This window comes from Manis pentadactyla, chromosome 1, assembly GCF_030020395.1.
Source record: "Manis pentadactyla isolate mManPen7 chromosome 1, mManPen7.hap1, whole genome shotgun sequence".
NCBI classification, from domain to species: Eukaryota; Metazoa; Chordata; class Mammalia; order Pholidota; family Manidae; genus Manis; species Manis pentadactyla.
Genome location: NC_080019.1, coordinates 177508227 through 177523927, shown reverse-complemented (window position 1 = coordinate 177523927; position 15701 = coordinate 177508227). Strand labels below are relative to the sequence as shown.

The window sequence follows — 15701 nt, the reverse complement described above, 5'->3', positions numbered from 1 at the left end:
CACTAATAAAATGCCGTTTGTTCCTGTGGGGAGAGGGTCATTTGACTGGCATTTAGAGGTGAAGTCATTTGGGAAAGATCATATTTTTTATTTTCCCTTAATATATTTTGTTGCTGAGGGGCTTTATGTTGATGAAGCAGTTAGCCGTAAGATCTGCGGTTCCCAGCTATTCTCTTTTTGTGTTTATGCATTTTACCTGCAGAGAACCTAGAGATTTTGGTTTTTGGTTTTTGGCTTGTCTCAACAAAATTATTATCAACACTATCAAATCATCACTTAATTAAAAGGGCATTTTCCTGAATTTAATAAAGTTGGTCCTTTCTCTTCATCCTCTTCATTTCCTGTAGTCTGCTGATGAATGAATTAGATATTATCTGGCAGGAAAGTGAATAACTTCTTAAGATCCTTCTGAGCTATGGAATTCACTGTGTAGCTTCTGTGTCTCTTCAGCTGTACAAAAATATTGCACACTAAATTGCTGTATTGCCCCTTTGATAGCTGTCCAAAGGAGGCTAAGAAGTTAATCATGATCATAGAGGATACCTAGCCGTGTAGCTTGAATTTGCCTGGTCCGTTTCATATGTGGCTCTTGATCTTTACCTGTCAATGTATGAAGCATGATCTTTGCTGTGCAGCCAACTCCAAGTCCAGATGTCTAGAAAACAAAGGGCCTGGAAATTCTTTTTTCTTTGCCCCAAAGAGAATATAAGCAATACCTGGGGTAAAAATTGAACATGGGCAATTCCTGGGGATAAAAATTGATAAATGAATCCTCACTAAGAAGCTTTTGAGTGGAATGAGGAAAGTGATGATCAGTATGGTCCTTAAAGTCTTAAAAATTCACAACTTACCTTTGCAATGGGCTCCTCTTCCCACCCCATCCCTCCTACCTAAACTATTCTAAGATCATCTCTTTTCTCCTGTTTTCCATATTCAGCAAGTGCCCTCTTTTCAGTCTTGCAGTAGACACCTGCTAATCACTTACCTAACATCTCTACACATCTTTCTTCCCAAAAGATCTAAGACACCCACCATCCTTCTCCAACATCTCATCCTGTCTCATCATCAGTCTCAAGCCCAGGCAGTCCTCTCTCAAAGCATAAAGGCAATGGAATTGCCCTAACAGACTCTCATAACGATGCATGGAAGGAGCCGCCAAACTGCAGTAAAAACTCCCACTTGGAAAGGGGAGAAGCCAAACAACCAAGTCACCCGTCCACAACAGATCACATGCTGCTGGACAGGAATAGCGATGACTCTCTATTCTGGGAGTGGAAAAGACACTTGTTTTGCACTCTGGAAAAACCTTCCTAATGTACCCTCCCTTGGTCATTTCTAGGCCCACTGCCACCCAGGGGTCCAAGGACTGGCTCAGGAACTAGAAGGCTCTCAGGCTGCTGACAGCCAGGCTTGCAGTTTCTCCGGCTTACAATTCGTTTAAAAAGTCAGCAGGCATGAGGCAGTTTGCTTCTGGTCAAGTTTGTGTCTTTATAATTTAGCCAAAGATCTTGTCTCCATCTAGTCTTTAATCCTCAGGGTTCTGGTCTTTCACTTGCTGATCTCTGTGCTCTACCCATTTCCCTTGCCCATAGCTTAACAGCCACTGCCCTTGGGCAGTTCAGACTCATTAGGAAGTCCATGTGTCTGGTGAGAACACATAGGTGAAGGTGCTTGAGAAGCCAGGAGACATCAATTTTATCACCACTGAAGTTGTTTTGCAGCTCATTTTTTAAAAATTAGTTTTCATCTGTAGCACAAAGGCTCTTGGCTTTTTCTCCCCTCCAAGTTTCCAAGTCCTTTCAAGCAACTCTCAGTCAATTAAGATGGCCACCTTGAGGCCGAGGGAGCTTCTATTAACAAAGCTTTATTTTTTTTCTTTTTACTTTGCTTGCATTCCAGCCAATTCTGCATTCCTAGTTGCCTACAATGTAAAGACCCAGATTCTTTACCTGAGCATATAAGACCTTAGTCCCATGTTATTTCACCAGCCTTATCACTCACTACGTTCCTCCGTGATCCCTAACCTTGAACTTCCTAGAGTTTCCTAAATATGCTGTATGCTTTCATGCCTCTATGTGCCCTTCTGTGTGGAATGCCTTCCCTCCTCACCCTTTTCAGCCTTGCAAACTCTTACTCCTTGAAGATGTAGCACAAATGGCATCTTCTGATTGACACCTTCTCCTGCTTCTGCAGGCTCAGTGAATTGCTTCCTCCCCTGTGCTCCTGCACTTTTTCCATTCTTTCGTTACTTCTCTAACAAGTATGAACATTTATAGTCCCACAAAACTCAGACATGGGCTGTTCTCTTTATGGCTCTGTAACTGAACTTCACCAAGCTTTCATTGCTCCCGTTGTCTGCAGATGTGGAAAACTCCATCCTGACAGATAAGATAAACTCAATCGTTTTTCAGTTTTCTTAGACCCTTTGGGGTTTAAACTCAGTTCCTGCAAGGTTTTGCCCCCTCTTGTCCTCTTCTCTCTGAGAGTGCTCTAGATAGTGGGACAGGCATTGTTGGGAGGGTGGTCTAGTTCAGGTTCCCCTTCTGGTGGTTCTCTGCCAGATAAGCTACCCTGGGATTTGGCTATTAGCTGTGCTGAACTTCCTTGTGCTCTTTCTTCTTGGACAGTGTCTACAGAGGGCACTCTTTTTTATGCCGAGGGAATTCTCTTCCAGTCCATGTTGTACAGCACAGGAAATGTGTGCGTGTGCATATTCTTCAGCTGAAAAGTAGAGTGTTATGTGGCAGTCCTCACCAATTCTGGACGTCTTCCCCAGCCATTGCTGCTTTCTGGCATTCAGGTGCCAGACTGGATGAGGGCACTGCACGCAGTGGAGTCAGGAAATAGTCCCTCCTGCTTTGGAGGTCCCCCCAGTTTTTCTGAGATTTCTATTCTGCTGCATTTAGACTTCTGAGGTTCTCTTGAGGCCGTGGGACAGTGAAGGGAGCCCCTTCTTCAGAGTCCCCACAAGTTTAGTCTTGCCCTCTCTGATTCTTCTCTTCCCACCATCTGGATGGCAGAAATGTCATTTATCTTAAAGTGAGAAAACTGTTCCTCAAATATTTTGTGTTCTTTCCTCTGTCATACATGGTATAGGCTCCATGCTCTGAATGGTTGAAACAACTATTGTCCTTGCTCAGAAAACCTAACTCTGAAAGTCATATTTTCTAAGACTGTATACTCTACTTTGATTAAAAATAACTATATTTATGTCTATTATATCTATATTCCATTGATTTTGTTCTAAGCTTTCTGTTTTTCCCCTGAGGTTAATAAGTAGCAAGAACTCAATGGGTGTAGGGACAAAAAGCAAGAAGAAACTCCCAGGAAATAAATCTTTGGTTTTTATCTCATAATATTTCTTTGCCACATAAAGTTGTGCTATGTTTTAACTGTTTGCATGTGGGGAGTTCCCCTTTGTGAACTTTTCAGATTAAGGATGAATGATGTGTTAGTCATTTTTGAAGCTTTAGAGCTATATTATTCAGTATGGTGCCCACTAGCCACATGTGGTTATTGATCTCTTGAAATGTGGTTAATCTGAATTGAGATATTCTGTGAGTATGAAATACACACTGGATTTTTAAAGATCACTACCAAAAAGAAGAATGTAAAATACCTCCTTCAACATTTTTTATATTGAATACATGTTGAAATGATAATGTCTTGGGTATACTAGGTTAAATAAAAATATTAAATTAATTTCACCTGTTTCTTTTTACCTTTTTTAATGTGGCTACTAGAAAATTTAAAGTTACATATGTGGTCCACATTGTGTATCCGTTGTTCAGTGTTGCTCTAGAACCTGAACCTTGTTAAGTCCCAAATAAATGTAAAGAAAGAAAAAGGGAGGAAGGGAAAGAAACAAAAAGGAAGATATATTTAAATGTAAGCTGTTATTATGTTAATATATCAGTGATAATTTGTCTAAAGGTGTCTTTGCTATAGACACAGGGACTGGGGACCAAGAGATAACGATTACTTAGAAGACTAGAGAGAGAATACATATTAGTACCCCAATGGGCAGTATGTTCATCAACTCATATTAATCTTTTAATTTTTTTATTTCATCAGACCCGAAATATGGAGCTGGCATATACTTCACCAAGAACCTCATAAACCTAGCATGCCAGGTGAAGAAAACACCTGCCACAGACAAGCTGATCTATGTGTTTGAGGCCGAAGTCCTCACAGGCTCCTTCTGTCAGGGTCATCACTTAAATATTGTTCCCCCACCACTGAGTCCTGGAGTCATAGAGAGCCATGACAGCGTGGTCGACAATGTCTCCAGCCCTGAAACCTTTGTTATTTTTAGTAGCTTGCAGGCTGCGCCCCTGTATTTGTGGACTTGCGCCCAGGATCATGTACAGCCACAGAACTACTCATCAGGACCAGTGATGTCTCCAGAGCAGCGTTGGAGGAAATTGCCAAGTGGCAGCCCTGTTGAATAACCTCCACTTCATTTTAACCCCTGGCATGTCCTTACTTTGGAGGAACCAACCAAGTAATGACCATCAACGACTCAGAGTGGTTGAATATGTCGAGTGGACCAGCAACATACTGGCATCTTAGTTTCTTTGTCTTTATCTCCTGGGGGTGAATGAGTAGATAGCAACTAAAGCACTTTCAGAACCATCCTCTTTCCTTCAAGTTGTCCTTTCATTTCCTTTCCTGTAGGTTACAGTGAAAACATTTTACATGTAATGAAGAGGTTTTCTAGTGCATAATCCAAGCCTTTTATTTTCTAAAACAGTGATAGTGTAACATATTAGAACAGCAGGATGATGTTAGAGTTTCCAGAGAATCTTATGTAGTGCTTTAGATATCAAAATAAATCACATTTGTCTGAGTAACTGGCTTTGAAAAATAATGTATAAAGTAAAATTATTTGAAATGGACAGACATCAAAAGGCTGATACTCTACTGATATCCTGTTTGGATTCAGCCATATTAAGCAAGGCTACTCACACACCATGAGGCCAAATTATTAATTCGCCAAATAGTTTTTGATCACCAGATGTGTTTCAGTCACCTTTTGGGTGCTGGGGATATGATGATGGACAAAACAAATGTCCTCATAAAGCTTTCAGCCTGATGATCAGACTAATCAGAAAGGCAGATGTGGACAACTTAACAAATGTAATTAGGTATAACAAAAGAGGAAGTACAGATTCTTTGGGAAAATTTGAGGGGGAAAAGGATAAAGTAATTAAAGGTTCATAGGAAGGCCTTCTAAAAGTGAAACTCAAGTTGAGACCTGAGAAATTTGAAAGAGGCAAATAAGGAATGCAGGAAATAGGCAGCAGAATCAGAATAATATTTCATGCATTGAGAATAGCCCTTGTAAGGGCTGCAGCCAATGTGACTGAGCCCAAATTTCACTTGAGAGTTCTGCAGTGCAGAGGTGCTGACCCTCACATTCCTGGCCTCTTGCACTGAATAATTCCTCCTCACCATACCGTACCAGCATTCTTCCTTTTGAAAAGGCATGCTTGTTGTCTCATATGTTGCTGCCTTGGATATAGGAAGAGAAGCCCAGCCTTGGACCTGTAGTTTGAGGAGTTCACAGGGTCAAAAGAACATACTCATTTAAAGCTTAAGACACCTCACTCCTAAATCATCCACCGAGTAGCTGGTATCCCCAAATTTCCTGCCTAAATAGTTCCCATCTACTTTCAAGGCCTGATGGTCCTCTTTCTCGGGTCTCTCCTTCCAAGGGTGGCCTGTGCCACAGTCTGCATCAAGAATGACCAATGGGTGACCGTTTGCAAGGATCAGGCTTGGACATGAAGGCTGCCCTTGGATATGGGCATGAGGCCTGTGGAACAGAACTGAGGGTGAGAAGACAGATTTGAAAGATCTAGCAGGTGTTTAATGGGGATTTGAAAAGAAAATGGAGGAAAAGCAATGCTCACAGGAATAAGGAAAATTCATACCAAGAAACATCGTAGTGAAACCATAGACCACTAAAGAGGTGATCTTAAAGGCAATCAGAGAGAACAGCTACATCATCTACAATGGAGTGACAGGCTGACAGCATACTTCCTGCGGTAGGCAAAATGATGTCCTCCCCTGCCCATTGCAAAGATACCCACACTTCAATCTCCCGAATCTGTGATATGTTAACCTTGTGTGGCAGAAGGAACTTTGCAGATGTGACATAAGGTTCCCTTCAGATGGGAAGATCAGCCAGGATTATCTAGGTAGACCCAGTCTACCACATTAAGTCTTTAAAAGTAGAGAACCTTTCCTAGCTGTGTCAAAGTGATGGCAGCATAGGAAGGATTTGATGACTTGTGCTGGCTCTAGCAGGCCACGTGCAAAGACCAGAGAAGCTTCTAGGAGGTAAAGGTGGTCCCCAGCTGACAGCCAGCAAGGGAACTGAGATCTCAGTCCTTTAGCTGCAGGGAACTGAACCTGCCAACACTTGAGTGAGCGAGGAAATGGACTCAAAAACTTCCAAAATGGAGTGAAGTCTGCCAATAGTTTGATTTTAGCCCAGTGAGATCCATACCTGACTTAAGACCTACAGAACTGTGAGTCAGTAAATTTGTACTGTCTTAAACCATTAAAGTTGTAATTTGTATGGCAGTAACAGAAAACGAATATACTTTTCAATAATGACAATGGAAGCCTTAGAGACATTAGTATATTTTCAAAGGGCTGAGAAAAATTAACTATTAACCTAGAATTCTTTAATTAACTAAATTTTATTTTGCCTTAATTTTTGAATAGAGATACTCTTAGACTATCAAAAACTGAATTTGTCAACAATAGGCCCACAGGGAACTCAAATTTAAAGCATGTACTTCAGGAAGGAGGGATAAAACAAATCTAAGCTGCAGGAAGACCTGATGAGCAAAAAAATAGTATATATGGATACATGTAAACAATCCTTGATTATAATAAACAACAGTAATAGGAATGTCTAATTTGGGGAATAAAATAAACTGACACCCCCAAGAAAATGAACCATGTTATATGGCAGAGCAGTGAGTATAACCAAAGGGAATCAAAATCCTTGTGTTATTTAAGAGGAAGGAGATTAGTGTTACTAAGTTTATTATGCAGATTAAAAGTTAAGGGTAGCCACTAAAAGAAGAGAAAGTACCTAACTTCTGAGTAGTAGACAGAAAAATGGAATTTAAAAAAATCCCCAAAAGGTTGGAAAAAGCAGGGAAAGAAGAAAAAAGAATTAGGGGGAAAAAAAAGTGAAACAAACAGCACAAAATTGTAGACTTAAGTCCAAATACATAAATGATCATAATATGTAGAATTTGGGCTAAACTTGCTAGTTAAGTCACAGACTGATAGATTGTTTTTTTGTTTAAATGCAATTACATACTGTATACAGGAGATGCAACATCATTAAAATACATAAAGATTGAAAAGATGGGAAAAAAATGTAATTAGCAAGTACTCACCAAAAGAGAACTGGGGTAGTTATATTAGTAATGACAAAATAGACCTTAAGTTAAAGAGTGTTATTTGGGGTAAAGATGACTATTTGGTAATAACAAAAGCTTCAATTAACCAAAAATAGATAAAATGATAATCCTGTGTGCATGTAATAACAAGCCTCAAACTATATAAAGCAAAAACTGACAAAATTACAGGCAAACCTGACAAATCTATCATATTTAATACATCTCTCAGTAACTAGTAGAAGACACAGTAAAAAACTTAGTAAGACTACAGAATATTTGAACAGTTTTTACCTAATATAAATATTTAGAACCCTCTACCCACAATTAGAGAATACATATTTTTCACAAGTACACACTGAACACTTATGTATATATTGCCCATATTCTAAGTTCAACAATTTTAAAGACATTTTCAGTTGACCAAGTTCTCTGACCACCACCTATGATGTAATTAATTTAGAAATCAATAATAAACAATAGCTTAAAAATGAATACATTTGGAAATTAGATAGTACACTTCAAAATAACATCTCATGGGTCTGAAAACTTAAATCAATATTTAGAAGTTAGTGATAATGAAAATATTACTTATTTTCTGACATAAAGCTAAAATCATGCTTATTCATAACTTTTTAAGCTTATATTGAGAAAAAATAAAGGCAGAAATTAATCAGGCAAGCAGCCAAGAAAATCTGGAGACAAATGATTAGAATAAAAGTATTTGGCAAGGTTCTAAATAGAAGTTATAAATAAATCAATGTCATTCCTTTGTGCAAGAAACAGGAAATGTAATGACTTTTTCTTTACCATTACAATAGCAGCAGTAAAAAAAATAAGGCAACTGGAAATTTAACAAAAGATACATAAGAACTTCATGAAAAAAATTACAAAACATTATTGAAAGGCATTAAAGAAAACTTAAATGGGAAGATATACCCTCACTGAGAGGAGGACTTAATATAATAGAAATGTCTATGCTCCCCAAAATTAATCTTATCAAGTCAATGCAATTCCAATCAAAATCATAACAGATATTCTTCATACAAATTGATGGAGTAGTTAGAAAATTTATATTAAATAAAAAGGCCTAGTAAACATAATGTTCTTCATGTAATTGTAGATTAATGATAATAAAATAAAATTTAGAAAAAGTAAAAAAAAAAAAAAAAAAGAGAGGCCCAAGAAGAGCCAAGGCAAATTTAAAGAAGAAAAAGCGGAGGTGACTTGGCTGACAACATATCATGACTTACTCTACAACTACAGTAATTAGGATGTGTTATGGTGCAGAGGTAGACAAACAGACCAACTGAATAGAATGGACAGCTCCAAAACAGATCTGTGCCAATACGGAAAATTGGCAATATATGTATCTTGAAGGTATATATATACTTGAAAAAAAATATATCTTAAATATATATATCTCAAATATATAAGTATTTCTATAGATGAAGTATATAATACATAAATTTATAAAGATGCCTATTTGAGATACATGTATCTCTCGAATTTATACATTACACCTTATATAATAAATATATAAATGTTTTATAGTATTTATGATGCACTTTTTCAGATTACAGGTTTTATGGTCAATATTTTATGGTACATTAAACTTTTTCCAGCAAATATTTGCAATTAGAAGCTAAGTACTGTTTGAAAGTCAGAATTTATGTGATAAAGAATACAACCAATTTTTTTTTTAACATTTACCATTTTAATGAAGGATACCGTAAAGGATACAAGGTAACAGCCAGATGAAAAGATACACAGGGCAAGGTTCCAAATACAGGAGCTTCTATCCTCCTGGAGTTTGGGGCCTTGCTGGGTAGCACGTGGAAGTGTGCTGGTTCCCCAAGCCTAGAGCTCTCCCTGACTAAGAACCAGGATCCAACTGATGGAGAAGAGATAAGCTCTTCTCAGGGATTTTTGTGAGGGCTTCATTGCATGATCATGATTAACTAAGTTATTGCCATTGGCTGATTCAACCTCCAGTCCCTGGGGTGGGGGTCCAAAAGCCTCTCATTAATGTGATAAAATACGCATTTTCACCTTTAAGACTATGCAGTGTTTTCAGGAAATGTGGATGAAAACCAAATAGACTTTCTTTTCTCTTTTTTCTTTCTTTTTTTTTTTTTAAGGAATCATTGATATACAATCTTCTGAAGGTTTCACATGAGCATCATTGTGGTTATTACATTCACCCATATTATCAAGTCTCCCTCCACACACCCCATTGCATTCACTGTCCATCAGCATAGTAAGATGCTATAGAGTCACTACTTGTCCTCTCTGTGCTATACTGCCTTCCCCGTGACCCACCTACATTATGTGCGCTAATCATAATGCCCCTTAATCCACTTCTCCCTCCCTCCCCACTCCCTGGTAACTGCTGGTCTCTTCTTGGGAGTCTGTGAGTCTGCTGCTGTTTTGTTCCTTCAGTTTTGCTTTGTTCTTATACTCCACAAATGAGTGAAATCATTTGATACTTGTCTTTCTCCACCTGGCTTATTTCACTGAGCATAATACTCTCTAGCTCCATCCATGTTGTTGCACATGGTAGGATTTGTTTTCTTCTTATGGCCAAATAATACTCCATTGTGTATATGTACCACATCTTCTTTATCCATTCATCTACTGATGAACACTTAGGTTGCTTCCATCGCTTTTCTACTGTAAATAGTGCTGTGATAAACATAGGGGTGCATATATATTTTTGAATATGGGATCTCATTTTCTTCAGGTAAATTCCTAGGAGTGGAATTCCTGGATCAAATGGTATTTCTATTTTTAGTTTTTTGAGGAACCTCCATGTTGCTTTCCACAAATGGTTGAAATAATTTACATTCTCAGCAACAGTGTAGGAGGGTTGCCCTTTCTCCAAAACCTCACCACCATTTGTTCCTAGTCTTTTCGATGCTGTCCATCCTAACAGGTGTGAGATGATATCTCATTGTGGCTTTAATTTGCATTTTCCTGATAATTAGTGATGTGGAGCATCTCTTTATGCATCTGTTGGCCATCTGAATTTCTTCTTTGCAGAATTGTCTGTTCATATACTTCACCTGTTTTTTAATTCAGTTATTTGCTTTTGGGGTGTTGGGGCATGTGAGTTCTTTATATATTTTGGATGTTAGCCCTTTGTCAGACATGTCATTTACAAATATATTCTCCTGTATTGTAGGATGCCTTTTTGTTGTACTGATGGTGTTCTTTGCTGTACAGAAGCTTTTTAGCTTGATGTAGTCTCATTTGCTCATTTTTGCTTTTGTTTTCCTTGCCCAAGATGTGTTCAGGAAAAAATTGTTCATTTTTATATTCAAGAGATTTTTGCCCATGTTTTCTTCTAAGAGTTTTATGGTTTCATGACTTACATTCAGGTCTTTGATCCATTTCAAGTTTACTTTTGGGTATGGGTTAAACAATAATCCAGTTTTATTCTCTTGCATGTAGCTGTCCAGTTTTGCCAACATCAGTTGTTGAAGAGGCTGTCATTTCCCCGTTATGTCCATGGCTCCTTTATTGTATACTAATTGACCATATATGCTTGGGTTTATATCTGCACTCTCTAGTATGTTCCATTGGTCTATGGTTCTGTTCTTGTGCCAGTACCAAATTGTCTTGATTTCTGTGCCTTTGTAGTAGAGCTTGAAGTCAGGGAGCATAATTCCCCCACTTTATTCTTCCTTCTCAGGATTGCTTTGGCTATTCGTGGTCTTTTGTGGTTCCATATGCACTGTTTGCTCTAGTTTGTTGAAAAATGCTGTTGGTATTTTTATAGGTATTGCATTGAATCTGTAGTTTGCTTTAGGCAGGATAGCAGTCTCTAAGTTTCTTATGAAAGAAAATGAAAATCTCATCTGCTAAACACCTTATACACAACACTGCTAAAAGAGGGGTGTGATCTCTTTACATGTGATATGGAGGTTTTCATAGTAAAAGAGTTTAGGGCATTTCAGTTTCCTCAAAATATGCAGAAGCATTTAATGAAAATTTTGACTTCATAGAAATGGAAGGAGATAGCTTCCTTAAACATGTGCCTGTGAGATTGCTATCATTGTTGCCAGGCACAGAAAACATGTTAAATGATGGCCTGCCATAAAAATACTATTTTTGAAGTGTGGAATGAGAATAATGTCCTCCAATCTGGAAATAAGTTGAGGGTGAGAATGGAGAAGACTATAAACTTTCCAGTTCTTTAAGACACTCTGATAATCCTTGAAGAAGCCAAAAGGAGTCTAGAAAAGAATGACCCAATTGCAGTTGAGTTAGTTATTCAATGTTATAGGTATGTTGTAACAAAAACTCCAGCATATTTTTTTAAAAAGTCTGTTTTTGGAAGTAAGGCTGTTTCAGAACTTAAAAAGCAATGTCCCTAGAGAAAGGCAACTGAGTTAAACAGAACAATGCAAACTTACTTGACATTTAACTTCAATTTCACAAGTTCAAATATTCTCTGTGCTTTAAAACCATTTTCTCTAGGGAAGAGAGATTTAACTTATGATGACATACAGTGACTTTATATGATGACTTCAAAGTGTTTAAAAAATGATGGGTGTTTTAGATATGGAGAACCTACATGGTTAACTTATATGCTGAAGGACCTGAATGATGAACAGCTGGTTCACCACAACAAGTCTGTTATATATTGGGTACATATTTTGGAGAACTGGAGATGAATCCCTATTAACTGTAGAAACCTTCTGTCTGGTGTATAAAATCCAAGTACCCTATGTTCAAACACTTTGTTGACAGAGTATTTAGTTTGATGTCATTTGAACTGACAACAGGAATCAGTGCAGTGCAGGTAGAACACAGTTGAAAGTCAAATTAATTTTACACTTCACTGTATTCAATTTTTCAATTACGTACAAGAAAAGAAAGATGTCTTAAAGAGTCCAGGCAGTTCAGAGAAGTATTAGTTGAATTGGAAACGGAAAGAATGAAAATATCTCTCTGGTATCACCAGAGAAAGAAACATGTCAGTATTTTTTATTTAACATAGGTAATATCTATTTAATTTGTTCTATTATGTTTACATTGTCCTTAAAATATCCCTTACATTTATGTATCTTAAAAGTACAGAATAACACAGCCAACAAAATTTAAATATGCACATAAGGGTTAAAAAAATTGCTGTACCAGAGGAAAGAAACATAAAAATATTCTGCCTTAAATATAGTGTTATATTCTTCACACATATTTTTTGCTAAATTAGTTCTGTTAATTAGTACTAATTGCCATTTTGGCTTTTCCTGTTGCTATTTTAAGTAATATCATTTATGAAATAGGAAAGAAATTGTCTTGCCAATGGGTTTCAGCCCCAGGCAAGTTTGCTATGGATTCAGTGTGACCAAAGAAAATGACAGCAAAATGTTCTTGGGGTGAAAGGGTTATACCCAACTTTATTTCAGGTGGCAGGTTAGTCACTAAAATCCCATTCACTCAGAGTGAGTCTGCAGGCAGCAAGCTGGTCTCTGCCTCTGGGCCCCTCTGTCCGCACAGCCATCTGGCACAGCCGTCTTCCAGGCCTCTCTGCACAGTCGTCCCACAAAGCCGTCCTGTGGGCCTATGTCCTCGGCGCTGCCACCACTCCAGCCTCTGTTCTGCTATTCTGTAGCCTTGCAGCCCTTCCACCATGTAGCACCCATAGCACTGGGCGGAGCTCTTTTTATAGAGTCAACAGTCATGTATTGCCCACAGGTGTGCAGTGAGCTAGTCAACCACGCCAGGTGAGAATCCTGTCCACAGGAACTCTCATTTTATCCACAGAAATACAACAAAATATGTAATTGTAAGTAAATACCTATTGTTCATGTCTTCATGTTAAAGTACTAACATATATAATTATCACATATTATAATTTGTTTTCATACCCATCTTATTAGGAAAAAGAAAGTCAGAAATTTCCAAATGTTAAAAAGGATGTTTAGAAAAGAGAATCTTATGTATTGCTTGTAGAGTATAAATTTATATAATGACTTTGTGGAATAATCCAGTGACATGTAGTATATTAGTTTTCTATCGCTGTGTAAAAATTACCAGAAATCCAGTGATTTAAAACATATTGTCTCAGTTTCTGTGGGCAAAGGTAGAGGCCTCGCTTGGCAGGCTCCTCAGCTCAGGGTCTCACAGAGCTGCAATCAAGATATAAATCAGGCTGTCTTTTTATCTGAGGTTTGACTGGGGATGTGTCTGCTTCTAAGCTTTCACGTTCTTGGCAGAACTACAAATCCTTGTAGTTGTAGGACTGAGGGCCCCAGCTTCTTCCTGGTTATCATCTGGAGGCTGTACTCAGTTCAAACCATCCATAGGTCCCTGTCATGTGGCCCTCTCCAGAGCCAGTTCACAACATAACATCTCCTTTCTTCAAGTCCAGCAGAAAATTGTCTGGCTCCAGTGTGCAAAGATAGAGACTTATATGTTAAATATAATCATGGGTGTGATATCCCATCATCTTTACCATATGCTGCTGGTCAGAAGTAAGTCAAAGGTCCTACCCATACTTGAGGGTAGGGATTACACAGGGCAACACCAGGGACAAAATCATGGGGGCCTTCCTAGAACTCTGCCTACCACATCTAGTTAAGTTAAAGATGCAGGTTCCTAGGGTCTAGCAGACTTCCTGTACACACGAAGATATGTGCAAGAATTTTTATAGCAGCATCATTTGTAATAGCAAAACCATTCTATAATTTTAAAATTTCTCAAAATAAGAAATAATAAAACACCATCTATGTATGGTATGAAAACATTCTGAAAAAGTAGCAGATATATAGAAATTCTGCTTCAGCAATGGCCTACTGTTGTTGTCTTGAACAAATCCCACCATCTCCCTCCATTAAGATCATCTGGATAAAATATAAAAAAACATCAAGGCATTGAAAAGCTACCATGGCGGTGAGAATTTGTGAATCTTGGGCCCCAAGTTATCTGTCCTCTGTTTAGCTGTGGTCAGGTATACTTGCTTATCTCTCCCTTAGAACACCTCCCTTTCTCCAGGCCGCTTGTTCAAACTTAACATGTCCTAGGAAACACACCATCAGAGCGGAATACTGATGCAGCAGAGCAATATCCAGGACAAGAGAACATTGCATAGGCTAGGATTCAGGCAGCATGTTCCTCTCTTTTAAATGTATGAAGCTACACCATCTCTTTCACCTTGTTCCTTGGCAGATTTTTCAAATCGATTTGATTAACCCATGTCACATGTGATACTTTCTACTACTGTGACCTCTACTTGTCTGGCTTCAGCCTTTTTTTGAAATTACTGCTCAAAAAGAATTCTCCCAATGAAACCAAGAGCTGGTTCTTCGAGAAAATAAACAAAATAGATAAGCCTCTAGCCAGACTTATTAAGAGGAAAAGAGAGTCAACACAAATCAACAGTATCAGAAACGAGAAAGGAAAAATCACGACGGACCCCACAGAAATACAAAGAATTATTAGAGAATACTATGAAAACCTATATGCTAACAAGCTGGGAAACCTAGGAGAAATGGACAACTTCCTAGAAAAATACAACCTTCCAAGACTGACCTAGAAAGAAACAGAAAATCTAAACAGACCAATTACCAACAACGAAACTGAAGCGGTAATCAAAAAACTACCAAAGAACAAAACCCCCGGGGCCAGATGGATTTACCTCGGAATTTTATCAGACATACAGGGAAGACATAATACCCATTCTCCTTAAAGTTTTCCAAAAAATAGAGGAGGAGGGGATACTCCCAAACTCATTCTATGAAGCTAACATCACCCTAATACCAAAACCAGGCAAAGACCCCACTAAAAAAGAAAACTACAGACCAATATCCCTGATGAACATAGATGCAAAAATACTCAACAAAATATTAGCAAACCAAATTCAAAAATACATCAAAAGGATCATACACCATGACCAAGTGGGATTCATCCCAGGGATGCAAGGATGGTACAACATTCAAAAGTCCATCAACATCATCCACCACATCAACAAAAAGAAAGACAAAAACCACATGATCATCTCCATAGATGCTGAAAAAGCATTTGACAAAGTTCAACATCCATTCATGATAAAAACTCTCAGCAAAATGGGAATAGAGGGCAAGTACCTCAACATAATAAAGGCCATTTATGATAAACCCACAGCCAACATTATATTGAACAGCGAGAAGCTGAAAGCATTTCCTCTGTGATTGGGAACTAGACAGGGATGCCCACTCTCTCCATAGTACTGGAGGTCCTAGCCATGGCAATCAGACAAAACAAAAAAATACAAGGAATCCAGATTGGTAA

General features: G+C 38.1%; 1 protein-coding gene across 4 annotated transcripts in view; it reads left to right on the top strand.

Moving 5' to 3' along the window:
• Positions 1–4853, top strand: part of PARP9 (poly(ADP-ribose) polymerase family member 9) — a 34463-nt gene extending 29610 nt beyond the window's left edge. For all 4 annotated transcript variants that reach the window (XM_036883510.2, XM_057503279.1, XM_036883509.2 and 1 more), the window contains one exon: positions 4075–4853. In XM_036883510.2, the coding sequence (XP_036739405.2) occupies positions 4075–4451 (377 nt within the window). In that variant the 3' untranslated portion in view covers positions 4452–4853. The remainder of the gene's footprint in view (positions 1–4074) is intronic.
• The last annotated feature ends 10848 nt before the right edge of the window (positions 4854–15701 follow it).